This window comes from Lepidothrix coronata, unplaced genomic scaffold (genome assembly GCF_001604755.1).
Source record: "Lepidothrix coronata isolate B3197 unplaced genomic scaffold, Lepidothrix_coronata-1.0 Scaffold279, whole genome shotgun sequence".
In the NCBI taxonomy this organism is placed as follows: domain Eukaryota; kingdom Metazoa; phylum Chordata; class Aves; order Passeriformes; family Pipridae; genus Lepidothrix; species Lepidothrix coronata.
The window spans coordinates 350764-377171 of NW_016690459.1; the positions used below are offsets into that span (position 1 = coordinate 350764).

At 43.5% G+C, this 26408-nt stretch overlaps 2 protein-coding genes across 2 annotated transcripts; both read left to right on the forward strand.

Annotated features, from left to right (window-relative positions):
- On the forward strand, nucleotides 1-22496 carry MYOM3 (myomesin 3). The gene is made up of 36 exons (XM_017836519.1): nucleotides 1-107; nucleotides 248-322; nucleotides 958-1117; nucleotides 1362-1519; nucleotides 2512-2607; nucleotides 3277-3365; nucleotides 5057-5101; nucleotides 5316-5456; nucleotides 6025-6186; nucleotides 6448-6589; nucleotides 6682-6881; nucleotides 7171-7224; nucleotides 7533-7660; nucleotides 8230-8413; nucleotides 9120-9294; nucleotides 9895-10016; nucleotides 10679-10866; nucleotides 11017-11143; nucleotides 11685-11863; nucleotides 11940-12054; nucleotides 12369-12525; nucleotides 12867-12976; nucleotides 13469-13513; nucleotides 13633-13769; nucleotides 15218-15362; nucleotides 16360-16419; nucleotides 17156-17223; nucleotides 17500-17610; nucleotides 18337-18424; nucleotides 19056-19094; nucleotides 19544-19649; nucleotides 20402-20565; nucleotides 20901-20937; nucleotides 21050-21072; nucleotides 21163-21218; nucleotides 21913-22496. The coding sequence occupies exons 1-36, from the start codon at nucleotides 1-3 to the stop codon at nucleotides 22207-22209; spliced, it is 4290 nt and encodes a 1429-aa protein (XP_017692008.1). The 3' UTR covers nucleotides 22210-22496.
- A 1067-nt stretch (nucleotides 22497-23563) lies between these two features.
- On the forward strand, nucleotides 23564-26359 carry LOC108508054 (fatty acid-binding protein, liver). Its single transcript, XM_017836586.1, has 4 exons — nucleotides 23564-23696; nucleotides 24764-24936; nucleotides 25201-25290; nucleotides 26249-26359. Exons 1-4 carry the CDS (start codon nucleotides 23630-23632, stop codon nucleotides 26297-26299), a joined length of 381 nt encoding a protein of 126 aa, XP_017692075.1. The 5' UTR covers nucleotides 23564-23629; the 3' UTR covers nucleotides 26300-26359.
- The last annotated feature ends 49 nt before the right edge of the window (nucleotides 26360-26408 follow it).

Genomic DNA, 26408 nt, shown 5'->3' on the forward strand with positions numbered 1-26408 from the left:
ATGGGAACCCGAACCTTCTTCCACCACAGAGAGGAGGAGCAGAAGGAGGAGAGGAAACACAGCTTGCAAATGACGTCCACAACCAGGAAGAAAAAGTTCAAAACCAGGTGAGCCCCAGAGCTGGGGACAGGTCGAGTCAACTGGGCCCAGACAGGACTTCCTACACATTCACAGGTTTGCTGAGTTTTGAGTTTATGAACTCATGGAATCTTGTCTGGGTTCTTTTACATGTGTCTGCCTCTGGAAGTGAGGAAGAAGAGACTTTCAGCCTTTCAGAGCTGTCAATAGCAGCTGCCCTTGCCTTGACCTCTGAACCACCAAAGTAAGTCAGGAATCATGGTAACTCAAATATAACCACTCTAAGGGTCACAGTTTCCAATTTATTTTGTTTGGAAGCAAAAAGAGCAGGTTCAATTGAAAGGTTCTTCCTTTAAAAACACCAGATCTCAACTAAAATGCAGGAAATTAAATGACAGTGCCTTGGCACCTGTGATAATGAGGAATATTGCCCTGCTCACAAGCAAAGGACTAGGAGAAACCAGATTTCAAAGGAATAAGTGGAAAATAACAGTCAGATTAATAAATTAATGGTAGCTGATGTGACTCTGAAAATCCTGGCATTGATCCTGCTGTCCATCTTTCTGTGATGGCTGAACAACCAGCATCCCTTCCCCCTGCAATCCATCTCCCAGCTTCGTGCCTGGCATTAAAAGTGGTCAAACAGTGGGTCCCTGTCTTGTGCCATGGAAGTCTGATCTCTCATGGGAGTGCTGCTGGTTCCTGTCAGGGATAACTGCCTGACATTCATACCTACACTGCAAGCAGCCAGTGTTTCTGTCCTTAACACTTCTGGTTTAACCAAAAATATGTGCTATAAACAACAGCAAAAAACCCACCAAAACAAAACAAAAAGCATTATCCTGACTTCTGATGGCTTTTTACCATCCTGTGTTCCAGGGACCACAAGATAAGCAGGGAAGCTGACATCCTAGAGCTGGAACAGAGGGGGCAAAAGAGGATTCGGTTTGGGAATGACATGGAACATTTCGAGGAGGAGGTGGTCCGGACCTGCAGGCTGCTGCGCGTGAGAGCCGACCGGAAAGCCCTGCGGAGGAAGGTCAGCTCAGACACCTCTGCTGGTAACAGAAATGCCAACAGGGTTAAAATTACAGCCAATAGTAGCACCCTGGAGAGGATCCTGAACCTCAGCAGGTGTTAGGACAACCTCAGAATCGCTCAAACCAAGGACAAGGCCTTGTGCTCCTGCCACTGAGGCATTGTCACACACCCCTTTTGTAAGAGAATTTGTGCAATGACAGAATCCCTTTCCATCGCCTTTGTGTGGTGTCTCCTTGTCACAGGCTGTGGAAAAGGCACGTGTGGAGAAGGAATACATTGAGCTGCGCTCAGGGAGACCCCCCATGTTCTGGATCCCCCTCAGAGCACACGCAGTGTGGGAGAGGATGGATGTGAAGTTGGCCTGTACCGTCCTGGGCTCCCCACCACCGCAGGTCACTTGGTAGGTCAGTCCCAGCAATGACCCCTGTGGGCACAGTCTGTGCATTCCAGGGAGCAGCCAGAGGAATAACATCTGTGTCCTGCCAGAGAGAAGGAAGAGGGAGCTTCAGAGGTCACAGAAAACACCCTCAGTTCTCCAGCTCCACTGTAAGGACACTGAGTACTCAGTGGGCCTGGAAGCAGTGGACAGTCCAACAGGGCTCCTTCTGGGATTGTTATTCATGTAGATTTATTTCCCTGTTCCCTTGGTGTTGTCCTCTGTCATGCAGAAAAACTTGGGATTTAAGTCTCAGAAACCAGGATCTATCTTCAGCACTAAACCACCTCACACATACACACCTTCAAGGCCTGGCTGCCCTGGACACCATGAGAGTTTCAGCATTAAACTGCTGTTGCTTCTACACTTTGTAAAATACAACACAACTCTCACATTTACTCACTTGGCATATTTGCCAACCTCAGGGAAGGAGTGTTAAGTTCTGGGCCTGACTGCAGCACACACCATAGCAGAGAGCTGGAAATAGATGAAAAATCACCTCAGAAAACAATTTGATCAGTTTGTTAAAGTGATCGACCCTTCCTCCCCTGGAAGGTTTAAGTAGGCAAACATTTGCATTACTAATGACTTCACAGGCAGGGAGCTCCCCATGTCCTGTGTCCTTCCAGAGGGGCCTCTTTGAATTATTCAAAGAGCAAAGAGAATATAATATGTTCCTCCCACAGATCCCCGAGGAACACAAAGCAGAGACATCTGCAAACTCCCTCCCACGTCCTGCAGAGCAGGGAACGTTAAGCCAAGGCCAAGCTGCCTCAGGCAGCCACCAGCATCCCTAGGGAAGGGGCAAGCAGGACTAGGGAGGGGATCTAGGTCAGCTGCAAGGCTGTTTTGGATTGAAGTGGGAGACCTGTAAAAGAGGGAATTGTATCTACTCCTCTTTTCTGCTGTGTTTGAGACAGGTAATTTCCTAATAGCACGTGTTTGTGTTCAACTAGGTTTAAAAACGGAGTCCCCATCGATCCCCGCCTGGCCCCAGCAGGAAAATACAAGATAAAAAACAAATTTGGGATGCTGACCCTGCACATCAGCAGGTAATGTGTGTGCCCTTGGCTGAGCTGGTTTTTTTTCAGTTGAATAAGACCTGCTCTGCCAAAACTCCCCATTTGTGTATGATAAACCATAAAAGGTAATTCTTCTGGAATCTGACCTTGCCTGACTTCAGGGCGCTGTCTTTGAGCTAAACCTGTGCCAATCTCATCAGCAGTTCATGAAACAGCAGTTCATTTAAAAAATCCTAAAAAAAAAATAAAATTTAGAGCCTTAATTTATTTCTCCTCCTCTTTTTAGGCATCACCAACATTTTCTCCTTCAGGGTAAGGCCACGCACGTGAAGCACTTCACAAACAGACACAGCAATGTGATTTAGGATGGATCAGTGTAATCAGAAAGACATCAGTTCAACTCTGAGAATTATACATGTGATAGACACATGCATATCCTCAGTGAAATCAAGTGTTCCACAGGTCTTTTGCTTGCTCAGTACTTGAAATGTTTTGCTTTTGGGTATCAAGAGAAAAAATTGGCCACAAAGTATCAGAAATCCTTGTAGTCAAAAGGAAAAGCAGCTTCTGGATGAAAAGCAAATATCTCCTTTTATTTTCTGGGATTAACGGGGAACCCCTTTGAATCTGTCCTGTGAAATATGAACAATAACTGAAAGCTAAAAAGGAGGGGGAATGTGTTTTGGTTTTTTTTTCCAGATGCTCCATGGAAGATTCTGCTGAATACAGTGTGGAAGTAAAGAACCAGCACGGAGAGGCTTATTCATTTGCCACGGTGCTGGTCAGGAGTAAGTACAAAATATGTTCCTTTGGCTTTAAACTTCCAATATCAGACTTATTCTTCACATGCCATATTTGGATCACATCTGAATCCCATTTGGGATATGTATACCTACAGAAGAATGTGACTCCAGAATTGCAACAGAAGTGTATCAGGATATCTTTCAGATCCTTTAATTGAACGGTGTCAAAATTCAACCTACCTGGAAATGTGCAGCAGATATTTACCAGTTCTAAAGGGTTCTGTATAATAACCCAGAAAACCTTCATTTGCAGCTTTCCCAGATTTCTAAACACCCTTACCCCAGTGCAGAAATACAGAAAAAGTTGCCAGGTGTGCAGTGCTTCTGCATTCCCACAGTGTCCACACCTCAGGAACTGGCCTTTGCCACAGAGCAGCAGCTGTCTGAGAGAAAAATTCCATGCTAATAATCACATCCTCCTCTGAATTCCTGTCAGAATCTTTAGGATCAGGGCATGATGGCAGGATAAGGGTCTAGCCCTGGATGGGATGGCTCTCCTCACCTCTAAGTGCCTGATTAACCTGTCTCTCATCAGGCTTTCCAAACCACTTGCAGCCCCTGCTCCCCGTGGCTGGGGTGAGGGGCCCACTCTGCTCCTTCTCCCAGGATTTCTCATGCCACCCCAGTAACATGAGTCTTCCCCTTGCTGTTTGCATTTAACAGTCTGAAAATAGAGACTCCAGCAAGGCCTTAATCCTGCCTGCACTGGAAACATTCCCCGTGCCCCGGGCAGGCCGATGGCACCTGTGCCCCCAGCCCTGCTCTGTCTGCAACGGCCTCGATGCCAGGGGAGGGTCTCTGGGCTTTCACTTTCCCTGAAGACATCGCTGAGGGTCTCCCAGGAACCTGGGATGAGGCTCTGCTTTAGCTCCCATGCTTTATATTTCTTTCCTCCTCAGCTGTTAACACTCAGCCTCGTGTTTTGCTTGTCAGCGAGCTCAGCTACTGCCAGACCTCAGTCACTGGAAGAACAGTTGTTATTTTATGGGCATTTCTGCCAACTTAAGAAAGTGTCTCAGTTTCATCATGTGTTAAGTGCATCAGTTCTTGGATTTCAGCTCCAAATAATGTCACTTTGTGATGTGGTGCCAACAGGCCAGAGCAGGTGGAGTGGGCCAGCACCCACCTGTGATGCCCCTCAAGAATCCACAATCTTGAAACAAGTGATGTGGGGACACACTTCCCTCAGCTCCAGGGATTACCTCAGTGTATCATCAGAAGAAATATCCTTGCTTTTGGTTAAATCTTGAAGTCCCGGTCACTGGTAGTTTTCAAGAATCTCACATCATCCTCTGGGAATGCTGTTTCAACCCAGGGGTTTGCTGGCACTCAAATTTTTATTCTGTTTGCTTTTAACTTGCCTAGTGCAGCTTTGAAAGGCAGAAGCCAAACTTGAAAAACCCTCCTGAGCTATGAATAACTGAGTGCACGTGAGCATCCAGAGCAGTACTGCTCACACTGGTACAGCCATGGGGACAATCCCCTCTGCAGACACATCCCCAGTTGTTTGTGAAGGGCATCAGCTGTCAGATGAATTACAGTTTTACCTCTTTGAAGGCTCACACTAAGGGCTGCTTCAAGGGGAAAACAGTTTGCTGAGCATCACTGGACATTTTTGAGGAGAAGATAAACACTGGCACGAGATTTGCTAAAAGTATTTCCTTCTTGTCTTACAGAATACTATGGAAAGGAGTCAGGATTTGATTCAGAAATATACAAAAGTGAGTAAATCGTTGATGTTATTGTTATTTATTTTTATAGCCTGAAGCAACTTGATTCTTTTTTTCCCTGAGCCAGAGCTCTTCCCATTAGCCTGACTGCATGTGCAAAGTGCAAGCTCAGGTACCACTCTAAATGTATGACAATAAAAACACTACAGGGAGGAAAGCTCTGGAGGCCTCTTTATCTTGCTGACTTTTTACTCTTATTCCATAGGATCCCTTATGGCCAGAGAAGCAGATTTTGCTTTTCCAATGAAACCCTTATTTTCAAGAGAAAAGGAGCCTTTCACCCTCTCCTGTTACTTCTCTTCTGATTTACTTGACCACCAACGAGACATCACCTGGTTCAGAGATGGTTTGTAGACAACACCTAAGTTTATATGTATTTACATCTAAGAATGTACCACTGGAATTTGTAGCTGTGATTGAATGTTCACAGAAAAGGATCAAAATTCAGGATTCCCGAGCTGCTCTCAGCTCTCTTCAAGATACAGATGCCACTATTTAATTTCTGTGTTTTCCCCACTTGTAAAGGCTGATACCACTAAAATGTTTCAGAGGTAAGGACATTCCTGCCCATGGGAATAGCTTAAAAGCCTTAGTCCTATCCAGAGAAAGCACCAAGTGGAAAAAACTTTTGTTATACTCAGCTGGCAATCAGGGATTTCCATCTTGGCCACAGTGGTGATCTTTATCTGCTGTTAAGTTTTGGAAAGCAGGAACAATGCAGTAAAGACTTCTCCTGCCATTCCAGCAGCAAAGTTGGATCAGTCCATGACTGTAACTTGGAGGCACAACAATAACATCAGGAATGTCTTACAGACTCTCATCTTGCTCTTTTGTGGGTTTTGCTGCTTTTTTTTATGCCACTCCTAACCAGCCACTCCAGGTGAAGTTCCTGTCCCCCTTCTCATGCTCCACAGGCGAGTTGCTGCAGAATTCCCAACGTCAGGAGCTGAAGTACCAGGACCAGGAGGCTTCTCTGACGGTGCCGTGTGCCCACAAAGAGGACGAGGGATTCTACACCATCCGTGTCCCCTCCCTGGATGGGTACAAAGAACAGACCACTTATGTGTTTGTTAGAGGTACATGCAGAGAACAAAACCTCCTTCCATGATACCTTGGCAGGAAGGAATTCCCAACCTCACACACAAGGAAACAGCTCCCAATTCTGCACAGGGATGCAGTTATTGAAGTGACCAAATCTTATTTTCAGTAGTGATTTAGAAAACAAGGCTTGCATTACTGGGATGTAGGTCCTGAGACAGTCAAAATTAAGCTACTGAATGAAAATTTTGGAACAGAAAGGAACAGACAGTAACCACCATCCCTCGGTGTTTCCACAGATGCTGCAGCAGAAACTCCTGGTGCTCCTGGATCCCCACTCAACGTGAAATGTCTTGATGTGAACAAGGACTGCTTGATTGTCTCCTGGGTAGCACCCAGTGATGATGGAGGAAGTCCAGTCCTGGGGTACCTTATTGAAAGGTCTGTAAGTTAATCACCTTTGAGCTAAAGGAACTCATTATATTGTTGTGGGAATACCCTGAAGGAACTCCCTGGGCTGTGTTTTGTTCCAGGTGTGTTGCTGGGTCAGAGGATTGGGTCCCCTGCAATGCCCAGCCTGTGAAAACCTGCAGGTGCCCTGTCCTGGGCCTTGCTGAGGGACAGACGTACCAGTTCCGAGTAAAGGCTGTCAATAAAGTGGGCATCAGTCACCCCTCAAAAGCCAGTGATCCAGTCACAACATATGATCCCAACAGGGACAGGAGAGTGACAGGTTTGTACAAAATCAGGAAAAATTTCTCCTCAAGGACAGAGGGAGGCTGCAGCTATAACTGAAGGCAGTTTGTCCAAGTTCTCCCCATTCTCACAAACACCACTGGAACACTCTGTGCCTTCACTGAACCCACCTTGGGACTATTCTGGGCAGAAAAACAACAAAATACCATTGTATGTGACATGAAAGGTATATAATTAGGCATATAACAGATGCCACAGTCCTGGGTTCTGCCTCTCTTCCCAGCATCTCCTCTGAGTGGATAACATTGCCCTGTTTGACATTACAGTTATTCCGTACGACGAAGGCAGGACGATAGAAATATCCAAGGATGACCTGGAAGGTAAGTTCCAATTTCCCCTGAGCCTTTTTCTAAGAGAGGAGTGATTGTTCTGCAACAAGGAGATCTGTGAAAACATGACTGGAGAAAAGACACTTTGGAAGATAACCATAATAAGCTGCACAAGGATCAGAACTATCCCAAAGAGTACAGCCTTTCATCATAATCTTGGTTTGCCTCTGTGTCCCCAGAGGGTTTGTCTCCTCCTGTATATTGATGAATCTTAATTTATAGTGGGAAAACAGCACCCATTGTAAAAGAACTTTATTTTCCTGCCACATTATCACTAAAGCCTTTCTGCCTTCCCATAGGACACATTAAAATTCCACTGCCACCCACCAATGTTCATGCAAGTGAGGTCAGAGAAGATTATGTGGCTTTGGCCTGGGATGAACCAGATCCAAGAGGCAGAGAGCCCCTGAATTATTATGTGGAAAAGGTAAGAAAATAACATCACATAGAAGGGGAACTGCAGAGCAGAACCATTCCTTCCTCAGGTGGGTTGTGGCACTGGAGAACCACAGCCTCAAAAGTGGCTGGTTCAGCCTCCCTCCAGCTCCTCAGGGCACCTCATCCTGACTCTGACACCCACTCCAGGACTAACAGTTAACAGAGAATAAACTTTTACACTGCAGAACAGTGGCAGAATTTTAACAGGAAGGACCAAAGGATGGAAAAGCTGTGAAAAACTGCACAGTCCTTCACTGTCCTGTTCCCCACTAATCATTTTGCTGGTTAATTAGTATCTTCTCCCAGTCTCCTCTCATACACACTCATTTCTCACCTGCTGCACCACTTCTCCTGCAAAGGGGCCCTCTGTTGCCATGGGAGAAAAGTTTGGGTATATCAGCAAGATATCTGTAATTTATGGGTTTGGTTTGTGGTTTTGTTTGGTTGGTTGGTTTTTTTCCCACTACTTTCCTACAAAGATCAGCTTTGTTATCTGGCGGGGGGGGATTGTGCCTGAGTTACAACACAAGTTGTAAATCATCACCTTTTTCGTTACAGTCGATTGTGGGCAGCAACTCCTGGCAAATGGTTAATCTGGACATGCCAGTTAATTCCCCAAGATTTGCACTCTTTGATCTCGTTAAAGGCAAATGTTACCGTTTCCGTGTGCGATCCGTTAACAAGTATGGAATCAGTGAGCCATCCCTGCCCAGCCAGCCTGTGACTGCTGGAGCAAAACTGGGTAATTATTTCATTACTCTGCTCTGAAAATAACGTGGGGGTTCCCCTGCCTGCCCCTTCTTTTAAACTTCACGGTCTGTGATTACACAGCAGTTGCTTTGATATAAGGAAATCTCTCAAAGCCTTAAATCCTTGTTTAATTACTTTGCAGTTGGTCAGTGCAGTGTAAATCTAACCAAGCAGCAGGGGGGGGAATTACATTTAATAAAATAGAAACAGTTGAAGCCTGTGTTTAATCCAAGTATGCTTCCAGCAGGGTGTGAGGGAGGTGACACAGACCAGTGTGGAAGCATGACCCCCTGTTTTGGGGGGTTCAGGCAGGAGGCAGAGGAAGAGGAGACATGGCAAACCCAGACATAAAACCAGAGTCTGTAGACTGGGACAATGTCCATGGCATTTTGCTCTAATTTCATACAGTCACAAACTGGTTTGGGTTGGAAGGGACCTTAAAGCTCATCTCATTCCACCCCCTGCCATGGGCAGGGACACCTTCCACTAGCCCAGGTTGCTCCAACCCCTGTCCAACCTGGCCTTGGACACTTCCAGAGATGGGGCAGCCACAGCTTCTCTGGGCAACAATTTGAAAATGGTGCTCTGGAAAAGGTGAATAAATCAAACAGGCCAACTCAGAATGTTTTGGTGGTTTTTTTAAATTATAGATTTTAAACTTCCCTATTTTTCTCTGTATTTTTTTTCTCTCTTTTTAGCTCCTCTGCCTCCACCATCTCAGGTTTTAGCTTTCAGAGACACCAAGACATCTGTTGTTCTGCAGTGGGATAAGCCAAAGGATGGTCAGGAGCCCCTTGGGTATTACATCTACTGCAGGGAGACTGGGACAGAGGAGTGGCAAACTGTCAATAACAAGCCTGTGACATGCAATGAGTGAGTTCAGCTCTTCTCCTCCACTGAGAGATGACAGGGCCCAACCTGGATTCTTCTGTTTCTGGCTGGAGTCATATTTCAGATAAAAAAAGACCTTCCTTCACTCCCCCCCACACAGTCTCGCCCACACACAAACCCCACGTCCTCCTTGAGAAATAAGGGTTGCTCAAAGCCTCACTTTTACACCCAAAGCCAGGCTGACAGCAAAGTCTGTGTGTTCTTCTCAGACTGGGGCTGTGCAGGTACACACACCTTGGGGCACCAGTAGAACCACATTCCATTTTTTTGCTTGTTTTCCAGTAGAGTAAGTTGGCATCACTCACATGTAGGATGTAGAGTCCCTCTCTCGCTGTGGGGGTCACATAAAGTCCATTAAAAAGTCCTGGTTTTTCCCCCTGACAATTCCAGCCAGCAGAGTGATTCCTGTCCACCTGTTCCATACCCACTGTCTGATTTATTGTGTGACACTTTAATATGTAATGGCAAATAATGATTTTTGTAAGAACAAAGCCTTATTAATAATGTGTTGCTGTCTGTTCTAAGCACTGTTTACTTTTACTTTGCACAGTCAAACACAAACATATTAATTTACTCTCCCAGATTTACTGTTCCTGGGCTGCAGCCTGGAAAAGAATATGTCTTTTGTGTGAAATCTGTCAGTGAGGCAGGACTGAGTGAGAGCTCCCCAGAAACAGATCCCATCGTTGTCAGGCCAGCGATCGGTGAGTGGTGACACACCCTGCACAAACACACCAAAATTAAACCCCTCAACCCCCCATCTATCATACATATCGATTACTGCATGTAATGATGATAATGTTTGAGAAGTAAAGCAACAGAGAATTGATTTTTCTTGTGCCCTGCAGCTTCTGCCATCAACTGCACTTGCCACGGGTGGGCAGAGTTAGTTAAGTAGCATTTTGACTTAGCAGTGTGTTACATTCCCAGTATTAACTTGGCTCTGCTACAGGTGACCATTTTAAGAGCTCAGTTATGCTGTGTCTTGAAATCAGCATTGGGAATTTCTCAGGGCAATTACAAAGTCCTACTGACCACATCAGCCAGGATCTGCCCCTCCATGTTCCTCATTTTATTGATCCCCTGCTTTCACCTCCTCTGTCACACAATCCATAAAGCAACACAGGAGAAACATCCTGAGACACAGCCCTGCCTTTTGCTGTGACTTCCAAATGAGAACCTGGTCACCTTCAAACCCTTTTACACTGCAAAAGTGGTATTTAGGGAGCCTTCACACAAACAGAATCACGTGAGCACACTGAGATTTCCTCAGCACAGTTCCTCCTGACACTTGGACTACACTCCTTTTCCCAATCCCTGTATCCCAACCCTGCACTGAACAATTCCCTGTTTTCTCTTTGCTCAGCTTGCCCATCGGCCCCACACGGGTTTGTCCTTCTGCACTGTGGGAAGACCAACATGACCATCGGCTGGAAAGCCCCGAAGCGCAAAGGAGGAACAAAGATCCTGGGTTATTTCCTAGACCAGCACGACAGCTCCGAGCTGGACTGGCATGGAGTGAACATCCAGCCAATTCCTCGGCGAGTTTGCACGGTATTGCTCTCAGCTGTGACCCTGTGCTGCTCCAAGCACAGCTGTACCAAGGCTGAGCTGCCTTTCCTCTAGTTCCAGCCTAGGAGTCTCCTCTGACCCTCCCCAGAGCAGCAGGGCTGTACTGACCATGTTTGCCTCCTGCACCCAAAGGTCAGCAGCCTGGAGGAAGGTCACCTGTACGAGTTCCGTGCCTGTGCCATGAACATGGCTGGAGTTGGGGAAGTGTCTGAGCCCAGCGACCTGTTCAGGTGTGAGGAGTGGACGATGCCAGAACCAGGTACCTCTCATGTACATCACTGTCATCACGAATGGCAGAGTATTCTGAGTTGGAAGGGACCCACAAGGATCACTGAGTCCAACTCTTAAGTGAATGGCCCTTACAAATCATCTACGAAAATGTCACTAGGTGTATTAGTTATCTCCTCACTCACCCATGAATCCAAGGGGCTTCTGAACACTGCACATCTGTGTAAAGGTTCCTGCCAGCACAGGAAAGCACAAAAACATTTCCAGGGATGTCCCAGTTCAGAGTATTATTTCTGCACTACACAGATACAGCACCCAGGTATTTTTAACAATATTGCTTCCAGAGAATGAAGAATCTGGATCTAAAATCCTAATTCCTTTGTCTATTACACCACAGCAAAGAACATTAAAGCAGCTGGTTTATGCTTTTTTTTTTTTCCTAGAGCCTACCCCTAATTACCACAGAAGGCATCCCCTAGTCACTTGTTACCTTAAAGCCCTTTCTGACCCCAACCCCAAAGTGCACCCAGCTGCAGTTTTGAATGTTGGACAGCTTTCCTTTGTCTGCACAGGCCCCCCTTACGATGTGAGGTGCAGTGAAGTGAGAGACTCGTCCCTGCAGCTCCACTGGGAAGCACCACTGTACACAGGAGCAGGTCCAGTTACAGGGTATTATGTGGACATGTGTGAAGAAGGCTCAGAGGAATGGAAACGGATAAATAAACAACCCGTAGCCACAACCCACATGAAGGTCTGTACACACTCTGAGTATCCAAGTGGTGCTTCTCAGCTGGTCTCACATTAATTCCTGACAATGCTTCCTGCAGGTTTCAGACCTGGAGACAGGGAAATGCTATATTTTCCGAGTAAGAGCACTGAACAAGGCTGGCACTGGACCCCCTTCGCTCCCCTCGGATCCTGTGGTGGCCAAAACCAAACCTGGTATGAAACTAAAAGTGATGAGATCGTGTGAGCCTGTGGGTAGAATGATGATTCCAGTGAAAAACTGCCTTATGATGCACCAGCTACTTGTTTGGGAGCAAGAAAGACCCCCAGTCAAAACAAAGATTAGCAAATCAAGCTGCCCAAATTGATTTACTCAAACTGTACACTTTGTGGTTTGGTTTTTTTGTTTGTTGGTTTGGTTTTTTGTTTGGTTTGTTTTTGTTTTGGTTTGTTTGGTTTTTTTTTCCAGTTAGATGTGCAGAAGCTCAGCCCTGATCTGCTTTGGTAAGGAATGTTTTTTACTCATACAGGCACAAATGAAATTGAACTTGGGGTCGACGAAGAGGGTTTCATTTATATGGCTTTTGAAGCTCCTGAAAAGAATGAATCCTCTGAATTTGTCTGGTCAAAGGACTACGAAGGACCACCAGATCCTGACAGAGTTGAGATTGAAGAGAAAGGCAATAGGTGAGTATGTAAAGCACACTGAGAAAACTAATTGTGGACTGTTGAATAAAGAACACATGAAACACTAAGAAAAACATGAAGCCAAATGTTTCCCTCTCCTTTCCCTGATTCCCAGCTCTGGTGTCCATGAAATGCACTGTTCAGTGCAACCTGCAGGTCAGCAAAGGGAAGCACCAGTTGTCACATTGCCAGTGTTTCTGCCTTGCTCCTCGGTGTCATTTATAAATGCCAATTAATTCTCTATTTCATGTTCTGGGTGTATCAAATGTATTGCATTCTGTTAGAGGAGGCATGTTTTTTGAGGAAAACATAATTTTTATTGTTGTTCTTTTTACTTCTAGATCTAAGCTTATACTGAAAGAGCCCTCAGAAAAGGATCTGGGTGTCTATTCAGTGGAGGTCACGGATGTAGATGATGATATCTCTGCCAGCTGCACTCTAACAAAAGAAGGTAAACCCTAATAATTACCAACAACAAATACCTAGTGTGCCCTAATTTTCTAATATTAGATGGCTAGAGGAAAGTTTCTTGTAGAGGAATAGTAAGTGATTGATGTCACTTAATGATAGTGGCATCATTAGAAAGATGCTTCCCATTCCTTGAAGGCTCAAGGGCAGTTTCTTTTACAGTGCCCTAAGGAAAGATTCCATGCTTCCAACTCGACTGGAAAGTCATTTTTCCATCACAGTTCAGGTTTCACACACAGCTACACTACCACAGTGATTTAAAACTTCTTTCACATGCTCCTTGAATTGATACAACCAACATTTTATTCAGACACAACTAAGAACTATCTTCAGAACCTTCTCTAGTCCTTCCCATTATCAAGTATTTTCTTTCTTCTTGGCACAGTTCATTAACAACTTAAATTACATGGATACAATTAATTTGTTTTGGCCTAGTTGTATGTATCCAAATGACTTTTTATTCTTTGCATTTCAGATCTGGACAAGCTACTGAAACGTAGCCACGAAATCAGGAACCCACGTAAGTCAAAGCAGTAAAACACCACAACCACATGTACAGACAGGGAAAGGGGAACCCTGGCTGAGCCAAATCCTGTGGTTGGCCTGTGATTCCCCTCCGTGGTTCTCTTTGTTTGCCAGTGATCAAGCTGATATCTGGCTGGAACGTTGATGTTCTGGAGAAAGGAGAAGTGAGGCTGTGGCTGGAGGTGGAGAAGCTGTCCCCGAACGCTGAGCTGCACCTCATCTTCAATGACAAGGAGCTCAAAAGCACCCCAGTAGGTTTTATTTTTGGATTTAATTCTGACTTCTGCTGTACAGGGAGATAGAGCAAATGGGTACATTCCCAGTTTTCTAAATTCCCATCTGATATTTTGTGCCTAAACAGAAAGGCAACTGCCTGATTCTCAAGCTGTGCAGTCCCAGCTGCAGCTCTGACACAGTTGCAGGCAGGGCAATATTCCTCAGCAATATTCCTCTGACAACCTGCCACTTCCCTTTGATAAAGGACTTTTCTGACAGTAAACCTCAGCCACGTGTAATTCGTGGGATGCTCCAAATGCACCCGTGCAGGATGCAGAGCTCTGTCCTGGGGGACCACACTCGCCCCATTTCAGTGGATGCTAAAGAAATTCCATCTCTTGGAATGGGATGGGATATTTTTCTTCTGCCTTCCCAAGCCAAGCTGAGGCTTTCCACCCCGTCCATTTGAACTAAATACAGACAAATCTCCTGAATCCTAGAAGCAGATGGAAGTGATTTATTTGCCAGTGTGGGGCACTGGAAATAGCCCTGCCTGGTGTGTCACGGCGTGCCCCGGCCTCCTGAGACACCCAGAAAAACGCTCAGGCCTCCTCCTTGTCTTCCCATATCAAGTTAATATTATAACATTTGAAAAGTATTTGGAATGACAGGACCAGAGGGGAGAACAGTTGAGAATGAAGCACAGTATAAATCAGCGGCCTGTCAGTTCAGTGCAGAGTGGCGATGCCAAGATAAGAAACAGAGCCCAGGGAACAAAGGACCAGCCCAGAGCAGTTCAGAGCTGTCAGTGCCGTGTGGGGGGGTTTAAAACAACACCTAACAAGTTTGTCTAAGGCTTTGTCTCTTCTAAGAACTGTTGCTTCCCCACTGGAGGGCTGACATGTTTACAGACAATTAAAAGTGTTTGTCGGGCTCTTTGTAAGGACAATATTTGCTCGGAGCAAACAAGGCAGTGAGGCAGAATGATGATATTTATGTTGGAGCATCTGGCAGTTTCGGGGTGTATGTGGAGGAGGTTCAGCAGCACCTGCAGGAGGGTGGAAATGTTGCTCATCACGGCCAAATATGCAATTACCTGTCACAGATTTTAATTAGTGCAACACTTCTATGATACTAAAAATCACAGAGATTCTAGTGAGCTGAAAGGTGCATAATATCCAGCAAGGAGGAATGTGTTGTGTTTGTTAGGTGGTTTTAACAAAAAGTTTCTCCCTGAGGAAGGCTCTGCTGGAAGCAATTCTACCATTTCTACACATATAAATAATAGCTGAATCTCCCAGGATGGAATAGCAGAGGGCAGTGGCTTCATTATCCTGTAAGAAGAGGGAAGTTTATAAAGATACAAATACAAAATGACTGGAAAGGTGTTGTAGAAGATGCTGTGCCAGGAGCTGACCTTGGAGCAGTGGAAATGATACTGTGGGAAAACTCTTCAACTTATCGTATTTTCTTCGTTCCACAGACACATAAGATAAACTTTGTCAAGGAGAAAGGTCTCGTAGAACTGATTATCCAGGATTTCTGTGCAGATGACAAAGGGATGTACACAGCCCAGCTGCAGGATGGGAAAGCCAAGAATCAATTCACCCTGGTTCTCATGGATGAATGTAAGTGGAAATTTGGGATCAAATATAGACTGCCATGCCCAGTGGAAACTTTGTGAGGCACTTGAGGCCCCGAAGTATTTCCAGCAGTTACAATGGCACACTGGGAATGGGGAGAGCAAATACTTATTTTAGCACACATTTAAAGTCCAGGAATCATTTAGGAAATTACCTGAATTTCTCTTTAGCAAAAATTGAAGCTTTTGGTCTTTATAAATAGAGTCCTTGATAATAAAAACAGTGGAATGCTTAGTTATTTCTTTCAGATGTTTCACATATTACCTTGCTATGGCAAACTGTGCCTTGGCAGCAAACTGTGAGATGTGTTATTTAGTACATGTTTATCTCAGGACAGGATCAGGTTGAAAATTCAGTGTATTCAACAGCTGGGTGATTGCATTGCACTGAATGCAATAGAGACCAGTGTCAACTGCACTCCAGGACAAGGCCAGGCAGCAAAGCAACACGAAACACGCAGGGTCCTTGGAGATGCAGCACAGAGAGCCTTTTAAAATGAATTAAAAATAGAAAGTAACGAGATTGCCATTCAAATCCTTCCCCATCGAGTTCCTGTCTCTAGTTTCAGTTCTTGCATTTTGCTTTCGAGTGACCTTCTAAAGCTTCCAAAGTTTTTGAATGGAAAATGTCTCTAAAATGACAAGTCTAGTTGACTCCTGGAGAGAAACAGGCAGTTCCCCAGAGTGATTCAGCACGTGCTACATTCAGGATACAAAATAAATTCGAGGAGTTGTGCTCTAAAAGTGCCCATTTATCTTTGCTGACAATGAACCAGGCAGAGAAGCTGTGGTTGTCCAAGAGTAGGAAAATTCTGTGTTCTCTGCCTTCTGTGGCTTCTTGCTTTTTAAACGTTATTATTTCGGGGGGGGTTTAAGGTTTTTGTAAGGTCGAAACACCTCCTTCATTTGCTAAAACACCTTTTGGGAGCAGAAATTTGTGAACACGGGGGGTTTTGATGATTTTGTCCATTGCTGTTCTGTAGGTTTTGCTAAAGTTGCAGAAGAGGCTGATGCGAAACGGAGGGAATGGAAGAAAAAGCAGGGTAAGATAAACCAGAGGTTCATCACTTGCCAGAAGTGTGTCAAAAGGATGGCACAACCCAAGCAAAGTTATTTCACTGAGTGCTCTAAATATTTTTCTTTATCATCTTTTTAAACACATTATTTAAGCTGATTACCACTCTAGGATAACACTCCTTATTTTCAGATACTTTGCCCTGCCCTTAAAAATCAAAATAATTTATTTAAATAACTTTAGCCAAACTACCCAGAATTCTTAGTATGGATCTGCTGGATCAGTGCTGTAACATTTTTGAATTCTGAAAACTGTCCAGTCTATATGTAATAATGAATACCATGAAAAAAATGTAATTAGGATCCACTTGCTTTCCCTGGAGAAAACAGGATTCTCTAGATAAGTTTATAAAGATCCGTGTGTTCCACTTTCATTTTATCCCCCAATTTATATTCATGAATAAGGAAGTTCCTAAAACAAATTCAGAGGAAAAACTACTAAATTGGAAAGATTATTCCCTTCCCGTGAGGGGTAAAAATATTCGCTTAATAACGACTGTGATAACACATTAGACTACAGGTCCAGTTTCCCGGCTTGAGTTGCTTTGTATAGGATGAAAGTGCATCTCCCAATTTCCCCTCCCTATTCCAGAGCGTTCCCTCCAGCGGCACTGCGGGAATTCAGCACTAGGGGGAAGCATTTCTGCGGGTAACACCAGAGAGCCGAGGAAACGCATCGCCAAAGACGTTTATTTTCTTTTCTAGGTCCACATTTTATAGAGAACTTGAGATGGAAGGTGACAGAGAGCTGCGAGGTGCTCCTTACCTGCAAGGTACACACGGCCCGGGATGCCACTGCCCCGGCTGAATCCCTTCAGCATTCAATTTTAGGTGTGAATTTTAAGAGGATATGAAGTGTTCATCCAAATGCTTTGTTGCCAACCAATGAAAGTAAGGAAATGGGTAGGAATTTTAATAAAGAAGGGGGTTTTCTAAGATTCTGGAGCAATTCTCTAACTGTAAGTGATGCTTCCTATTAGAAGGCCATCCAGGAATTGAGAATTAAAATGCATTTGGGATCCTGACCTCTAAATGTTGACTTCAAACAGGCAACAAACCTGAGGAAGGACACCAAGTTCCAGTGGTTCTTCAACCAGAAAGCACGAGCAGGTGGTGTGTTTGACCCACAGACTGGGATAGGAACTCTACGTATTACAAAGGTGAAAACCATGAAACAACTCAGAGGCTTTGGTGATGCAAAAAAATATGGGTTGATCTTAATATTCCATGTGTTCTAGGGAGAGGAGAAAACTTCTAATGTTGTAGTTTAATGACTCTGAATTTTAGTGGAAGGTGTTTGGAACTAAAAGGGTTTGGAACTAAAGGGTCTTTAAGGTCCCTTCCAACCCAAATCAGTCTCTGACTTTATGATTCTAATAAGAAATAAGATGTTTTTAACAGTGAGTGGCTGTTAAAAGTTTAACACATCCTGAGAGGCTAAAAAGAACCCGAGGGCTTTTCTGATCAGCACTGGCTGCCTATTCTGGGGATGAACTCTAGTGCCATTGAAAAAAGAGTCACTGAGCTCGTTACAGAATGAACTGAATGCAATTTTATGGTTTAACCTCTGGAGAAGGCCAGAGAAGCTGCCATAACCTCCCTTGTAATCTGAACTGCCTCAGAGAAGGTGCAGCTGAACAAAGGGAGATTGGTGGTGCAGGGGGAGCTTCAGGGCAGTCTCTGTGTGGCTCCTTCGAATCTTGTTTGGGTTTGATTTTATATCTGAACTTCAAACAGCCAAATCATCACCAGAAAACAAGAAAATATCAGCTTTTCCCCCCTCTTCCCAACCCTGTTTCAATGATATGGGAAATTCCTTTTGGGAGGGGTGTTGTTTGGTTTTGGGGTTTGTTTCTCTTTATAGATATTACCCATGTATTTGGTAGGTGACCAAAGCAGATGAAGGTCAGTACAAAGCAGTTGTTTCAGACGAGCGAGGAGAGGACTACACCCAACTGGATCTCACAAAAGGAGGTAAGAGAACCTTGTATCACACAATAATACACACTGACAGCCCTGCCTAGGATTAATTTTTGGATTTAAAACCAAATTTCATCACTTTCTACGACATTGTTAATTACCACAGTGCTTTTTATAGAGATTAAAACCTGCCTTAAAAATTCACTGGTCGAATTTAAAGGGTTTCCTGATCTACATCATAATGTCATTTACATCTGCAGTCATTTCTCAAGTTTGGACTGCACTATAAATTCTGTCAAGCACCACAGTTAAAAGCTCAGGAATTTTTCAGTCACTTCAACTCAGCATCAATCAGAAGATTCTGCTTCCCGAGATTAAATCCTACCCCGACATCTGGAATCCATCATTTAAACCTGACACATAAATCTCCTTTCTGAGAGGCAGTTGGTTGCACATGTGGAATGTTAAGGAAGATAGGAGCAGCTAAATTTGGTAAGAAATGCCCAGCATCTAAAAATACATGAATCAGTGGCAAAAACTCCATTCCCAGTGAGCTCTGAAACAGAAGACGACAACAAATAACCAGTGGATATAAAACATCCTAAACACAGGGAAATAAAGTTGGTAGATCAGATGTGATTTGATAAATATTCTATTTATAGACATTTAAATCTTTGTCTTCCAGCCTTTGAAGAGCTTCTCAAGGAGCTGTGCAGGATCAGTGGTATGTCATCAGTAATAACAGAAGGGGAGAAAGGGGGGATGTCCCAGTGACAGCAAACTGCTCTGGAGCTGCCCCTGGGTTTGGATCAAGTAAAACACCACCCATTCTCCTCCAGTGTGAGGAGGATGGTCAGTAAATAAATCCAGGGACTTAAAACCCCCTGCACTTACAAATTAACTCTGTGCTGGCACCTGCTCCTTGTCCCAGCACTGCTCTGGGAATTTGGCCAGGCTGTGCTACTTCTGTGACATGTGTAGCCCAGACCCGTGTTCTCTACAAGAGACACGTTTTTCTCCAGCTCCTGAAAGCTCCAGGGTCTCCAAGAGGCAGAATTCCACCCTGCTCTCAGCTAGCCACGTTCTCCACAGTGAAATGTTAACGTGTTCCCTGGGATTTTGTTGGTGTGACGTTTAAAATTGTGCGTTCTTGAAAGTCCTCCTCAATTTCAGCTCTTTCTGCTACACCTCTGAAAATCCAGCCCACTGAGGAAGGCATCAAAATCTACACTGATGTGAAGTATTTCACAGACTACATGAAAACAACCTGGTATCACAAGTGAGTCCCAAAAAAATACTTGCAAAGCTTCTGGAACTCTGTTTCTTATAACTGTTTATCCAAAATTAAACAGCTGGGCCCATTTAAGGCAACTGCAGATTTGTCTGAGTAAGGGCTGAAAACCACAATTCACTCTCATCCTGCAACATGTCTTGGAATTCCAGAATGAGCAGTCTTGTTATTTTTATCTTAGCACTGCAGAAATATTTATAAGTGATTATCTTTACTAGAATAATAATGATGCCCTTGCAACACTGCTCAGTTACAGCCTCCTTGCTTACAGACAGGGTTTTTTCCAAACACTTTATTTCTACTACTCTTTTCCTAAACCACTCTATTCCCCCACTCTGAATAACAAATATTCCCAAACGCTATAAAATTCTTCCCAAACACTGGCTAATTTAGCCTCATAATGTCTTTCTAAATAGAGAAATGGTGTTTTATTAGACACCACCTTCACACATATATAAGGAGGCCAATTTTTAATAATGTTTAAGGGCTAAATGCTTACAAATATTCAACACGTAAATGCTATTTAATCTCCTAAATAAGGTCTTTTTTAAGTTTGTAAAGCTCTGGCAAACTGCCTAAAATCCCATGGCCCATGGGATTTCCACAAGTGACTAAGTACAAAACTCTCCCTGAAGTGAATCCTGACTCCCACACTTCCAACCAGCACAGGTCTAAAAAAAAGTTAATGCTCTAATTTATCCTGCTCTCCTAAATACTAATGAAGTGATGTGTTTACTTAGGGATAAACAACTAGAAAGCCGTGACAGGATGAAAGCTGGGAGCACCATGAATCGGATCTGGCTCCACATCCTGAACCCCACGGATGCTGATAAGGGAAAATACACCCTGGAGTTATTTGATGGGAACAAGTCCCACAAACTGTCAACAGACCTGTCTGGGCAAGGTGAGCTGAATCAAACCATCCCAGGAATGAGAAATACCTGAGCTGCTTTCCAAGAGTCCTCCAAAGCCAGGGCAGGGATTCCTTTCTCCTTTGTCTGAGCTGGAGCTCCAAACTGTTGGAGATTTTTTTTTCCCCCCTCTGAACTTCTCTTTGGAAAGGTCCCACTTATTTCAACAGTATAGAAATAGAGCCATATTTCCCTAAGGCAGGCATAGACACCATCTAGATGATAATTACATTTACCTGTGTGATCCCAACACTGAGGCATTATGTTAAATTTACTGAGTCAAAAAAAACCAAACAGCAACTTTCCCTAAAACCTTTCATTCTTGCAGCCTTTGAAGACGCCCTGGCTGAGCACAGAAGGCTAAAGTAAGTTCCTGCCTAAATGTTTTCAGAGCTAAATCTATTTTGAGTGTCATACTCTAAACTGAGAATACAATGGCTAATAAATAAAACCACAATCATTTTCTCTCACTTGCAGGGAAGCAGCAATAGCAGAAAAGCGTAAGTAAATGAATTTCTTTCCTTCAGTTAAACAAAGCCAAGTGGTTTGCTGATAAGAAAAACTAAAAGGTCATATTTGTTCACTCCCAGGCCGTGCCAGAGTTGTTCAAGGTCTGCCAGATGTTGCCACCATCATGGAGGATAAGGTAATATTGAGTAACTTCGTTAATTGGCCCTTGCACAGACACAGAAGAATCACTGATGGGGAGGAAAACTGCTGGTTTTCCCCTCCTGTACATTCCCAGCAGCTTTTCTGAGCTCCTGCATTTGCTAGGGGTGGGAAGTGGGAACCCCCCCAGCTCATTTCCACAGCCAGATCCTTTCTGTTGTCTCCCCATTTCATAGGATTAGACTTTTAAGGCCTTTAAGTGCTGGACCTGATTTTCCCATCATACCAACTCCCTGTTTACATTTCTGAGTCACATTCCCCTTTACACAGGCAGAACAAAAACCCTGTAAAATAACTGCAAATTCATCTTGTGCCTACTTAAGTGTGACTTTACAGCATAAGAAGCTATAAAAAGGCAGTAGCACAAATATAAGTCAGGCCCAGTGGATTCAGGCAGGTTAATCCAGAGGATACCAGAAAAAGGAGTGGCAGTTTGGGAATGCCACCTATGGAAAATGAGATTTTTATTTTTCTTAATTTCTTTTTGTTATTTAAAAGCCATGTGGATGTGGCTTTTGGGGGTGTGGTTTACTGGTGGCCTTGGCAGTGCTGGGTTAAGGGTTGGACTCCATGGTCTTATTTCCAACCTAAATGATTGGGATTCTATGAACTGAATTTCCTTGCACGTTTATAACTTCATAATCTGTCTCTGCTCTCTTGTTTTACAACAGACCCTGTGTTTAACTTGCTGTGTTTCTGGAGATCCTTACCCGGAAATCACTTGGTTCAAAAATGAGAAGGTTATTGTGTTCAAGGACCGATACAAGATGGATGTGAAGGGTTCAGTGGTGACAATCACCATAGAGAAAGTCTGCAATGAAGACACAGGAAAATACAGCATTTATGTCAAGAATAAATACGGGTCTGAAACGGGGCAGGTCACTATCAGTGTCTATAAACACGGAGAGATCCCGATCGGAACGGAGCAGGAAGTCCCAGCTGGGATCAAGATGAAAAAGCCTAAATGAATTAGTTTATTATGTCCCCTTGAATTTAGAAGGAATTTAACTCCTCTGGATTCCTTTCAGTGTCTCTGCCCTAAAATTCAGGCTTGTGTCTCTGTGTTTGTTTTAGAAATATTTCAGTGTTTTTATTTTGGTAGTTGAACTCTGTGTGGGAAATACCAGAGGATTCACACGTGAGAACCAGGCTTTTGGTGGAGGTTTTTTGTATTAAATCACTTTGTGTTATGGATTTTCTTGTAGCTGACAAATGCTAATGTGTGTGTCATTAAACTTCAACCCTTGGTGACATCCCAGCACTGCTGTTGAGTATATCCATGATGAAATCAGTCAGTGTGTGTGGGGGGAAGTCAGGACACACTCCACACACAAAAACAGCCTTATTCCCTAGCACTACTTCATCCTTGCTACTCAGGGATTCTGTCCTGTAAATGTAACTATAAAACTGGCTCTTTGTGTGTGAATTTTCTTTAAAACTTACTAAAAGGGAGGTTGAGAATTTCTAAGAAGAAGTTCAGTGTTGGTTTTGTATTTAAATAGAAGAATTACTGACAGGTACGAACTCAGGGAGGTCACCCACCCCTGGGATACAGGCTCTGTTTGAATTGAGCAATATAACTGCAAGACACATAATCTACTGAATGCCTTCCAAAATCAACAGTCACACCTGCACAGACAGCAAGGAATATCATTTGAGGGCTGTAATGAGTGAGAATTCCTGGTGCAGCTGGTGAGAGGAAAAAATAACACATCGTGTTTACTTCCTGCATTCACTCTCCAAGCAACGTTCCATGTTTTATTTTACCTTTTGTCTTCTATGTATGCAGTGCTTGTTGAAAACCAGCAATAATACACTGAATTTAATTCAGATTTAGATGCACATTACTGACATCTACTGGATAGAGTCATAACTGATGTCCCACTCTAACATGATTTTTCCCTCATCTCAAGCAATTGGAGACCCACAATTTTGGAAGAAATAGCTGTGGATTTTATTAATTCACTATTCACCATTTATGGTTCAAGAGAATATTGTGATAATTAGGAAGTTCCTGCAGTGCAACAGTAATTACCTCAGCCTATCATAAATTATGGCATTTTATCTGAAGAATTCCATTCAAAACACAGTAAAATGTATAAAAGAGAGAAGCTGTGAACTAAAAAAATACAAATGAAGCTATGCAACACTTTACAACAATCATGGATAATTAGAAGTGGGGTCAGTGACCCACAACACCCCCAACGTCAAGGTAAGGCTTTCCACAGAGCAGAACGAACTGGGGGTTATGATCATTAAGAACAAATAAATGATTAATAATTGTTATTTCCCAGTTAATAATTAGCCATCTGACAATTTGGGCTGGCCTGTCCCCTTCCATAAATAGCACCCAAATGAGCAGGGAGAGCCCTCGCCCCGTGGCACACGATGGCCTTCGCTGGGACCTGGCAGGTCTACGCTCAGGAGAACCTCGAGCCCTTTCTCAAAGCTCTGGGTAAGTGCCTGGTTCCTCCTGAGATCATTTGCACCACACACTTTGCATCACAGCTTTTGGGGTTTTTTGACTTTTTTTTTTCCTAAGATAAACTCCCCCACTGCCTGGTTAAGACTGTTATGTCTTATTTGGACATGAAAAGAAGCTGAGAATCATAAAAATTGATGTGGAAGGGCTACAGATAACCATCAAATTCCTATTTTGATGTTAGGTGAGTTCCTCAAGAAAGAAGAGCTATGCTAGAAATGAACTTGTGTTTATTAACATATAATTTTATAAATACATTTAACTAGAAATAAGCTGTTGATGACGTGTTCAGCTTCCCAAAGTGCTACTGGTACTCAGGCCCTTTCTGCAGTTAATCACCAGTGATTAACTTGTGTGATAGCTGGTCAGGAATTGTGTGTGATTACCATGTGTGAAGCTGGTTAGTGATCTGTGAGTGATTAACATGTCAGTAATCTGTGAGGAATCCACTCATGGTTATGATTGAAAGGTGCTACTTCAACAAAAATGCACTTACCTTCTTGACAATCCTGAAAAAACCTTCCCATTGGTGTTTTTAAGAGGATGTAAGGGATATTCAGGAGAGTAAAATTCAGTTCCAGTAGAAGAGCCCAGGCTGACAGTATGGTGCCTGAACCAGCCCCTCTCCTGTTAACTATGACACCCTCAAATCATGCCAGGGACACCCCAATAAGGGAGTCTGAGGTACTCACACTGTTGCAGCTCTGTCTAGGCAGATCCACCTCCAATCTCCCTGGGAAAACAACAATACACACAGGTTTTGTCATTGAGAAATGTCCTCATGTTACTGACAGAAACAACGCATATTCTGACACACCATCAACAAACACAATGTCAAAATCTACCCAGACTAGAAGGAATGGAGCCAAATGCCCACAGGGGAGTGAAGAATCCACAACAGGATTTGTTTTTTAACTTGGACATCACTTCCTATGATTGGTTTGTATCTTTTGTGCCTTCACTGGAGAACAGAATTTGCTGTTTCCTACCAACACAACTGCTCCATAAGGGAAAAAGTCCCATTTTGCCTGTTTTTACAGGGTTGCCAGATGACATCATCAAAGTGGCCAAAGACATCAAGCCTGTCGTTGAAATACAGCAAAAAGGAAACGACTTTGTTGTGACATCAAAAACACCCAAGCAATCTGTAACTAACTCCTTCACACTGGGCAAAGAGGCCGACATCACCACGATGGATGGCAAGAAGCTGAAGGTAATGGATTTCAGGAATGGGGCACCTCTTTCTTCCCCCCTGTGCTTCAGTTGCTGCACGAGTGAAACTTGTTTGTGCCATTTCTGTTAGCAAACATTTCTATCCCTTCGACCAGCAGAAATGTGTCTTCTAAAACTCCCATTCCAATGCCCTGGTCTCCCGTTTAAATCAGCAGATGTGAATAGGAAACAGCAGTATGGTTTATTTTCTATTTGCTAGTCCTGTACTGATTCTAACTGAGTCCCAAAATCTGTGTTCCAACAGTGCACTGTGAACTTGGTCAACGGGAAGCTTGTGTGCAAATCAGATAAATTCTCTCACGAGCAGGAAGTTAAAGGAAATGAAATGGTGGAGGTAAGTGTTAGAAAATAACACAATTAAGAACATTGAGGAAAATGCTGATGGAAAACAGGTTGATTAGCTCTTAGTGTAGGCTCAAAATCCTGGTCCCAAAATCACATTGCTTGCAGAATTCCTACACATGCAAGTACAGAATTTAAATATATCAAACCAACCAGACAGTGGAAAACACTATTACCATTCTTTATTATTCATTTTTCTTATTAAGACTAATGCAGATGATTCTCCTTTAGATATTGCTCATATATTTAACACATCCTGCTCAACAAATCCCTTTATTAATTACTACCCTGGGGCCAACTCCACTGAAGTGTGAAGGGTTTTAGCTGCTGAGCTGCAGGAAGGCTCCTTATAAATTCCCTGGATTACCACAGCAGTGTGTCCCCCCCAGCTTTGGCTCCAGCAGCACCTCTGAAAGGACAGTAAGGGCTGAGTCAAACCTGAACATTCACAGTGCCCTCGTTCCACCTCAATTCTTCAAAGTTCTTCAGCTCTAAATTATTTAGTGCTGACAAAGAGCTTTGCTCCACAGTGAAGTTCATTGGGCTTCTATGAAGTGTCCCCTTGGGTAAAGATGGATCCAAGGAGCACAACTAATTCCATAAAAGTTATATGGTTTGGACACACAATTTCCTCAGGTCTTAGAGGGTACAAGGTCCAAAGGAATATAATAACATCTGAGTAAGAAAACTACTTTTCTAACATTAAGTAAGCAAGATAGCAACAGAATGGAGTTGATGATGACATTTATATTTAGATTTTCTGTCTTCAGGTCTGGTACTGTAAACATTTTTCCCTGGTATGAATGTTATATTTATAGGCAGGTGTTGTGACTGTATTTTCCTGTGGACTAAGATGGATTTATACATGAATTACAGAAATGTCACTTAGCTACAAATAGATTTCCTAAAGTCTAAGTGGAAAACAAATTATGTATATTTGTCTTCTACAGACTATAACATCTGGTGGAGTAACACTGGTCAGAAGAAGCAAGAAAGTTTAAAGACAGACCATATCTTTTGTGATATCTCTACATACCTAAAATAAAGTGCACTTTCCACAAGGTGTGATCTTTGTTATCTGAAAAAAACAAAGGAAATAATTATGATTTC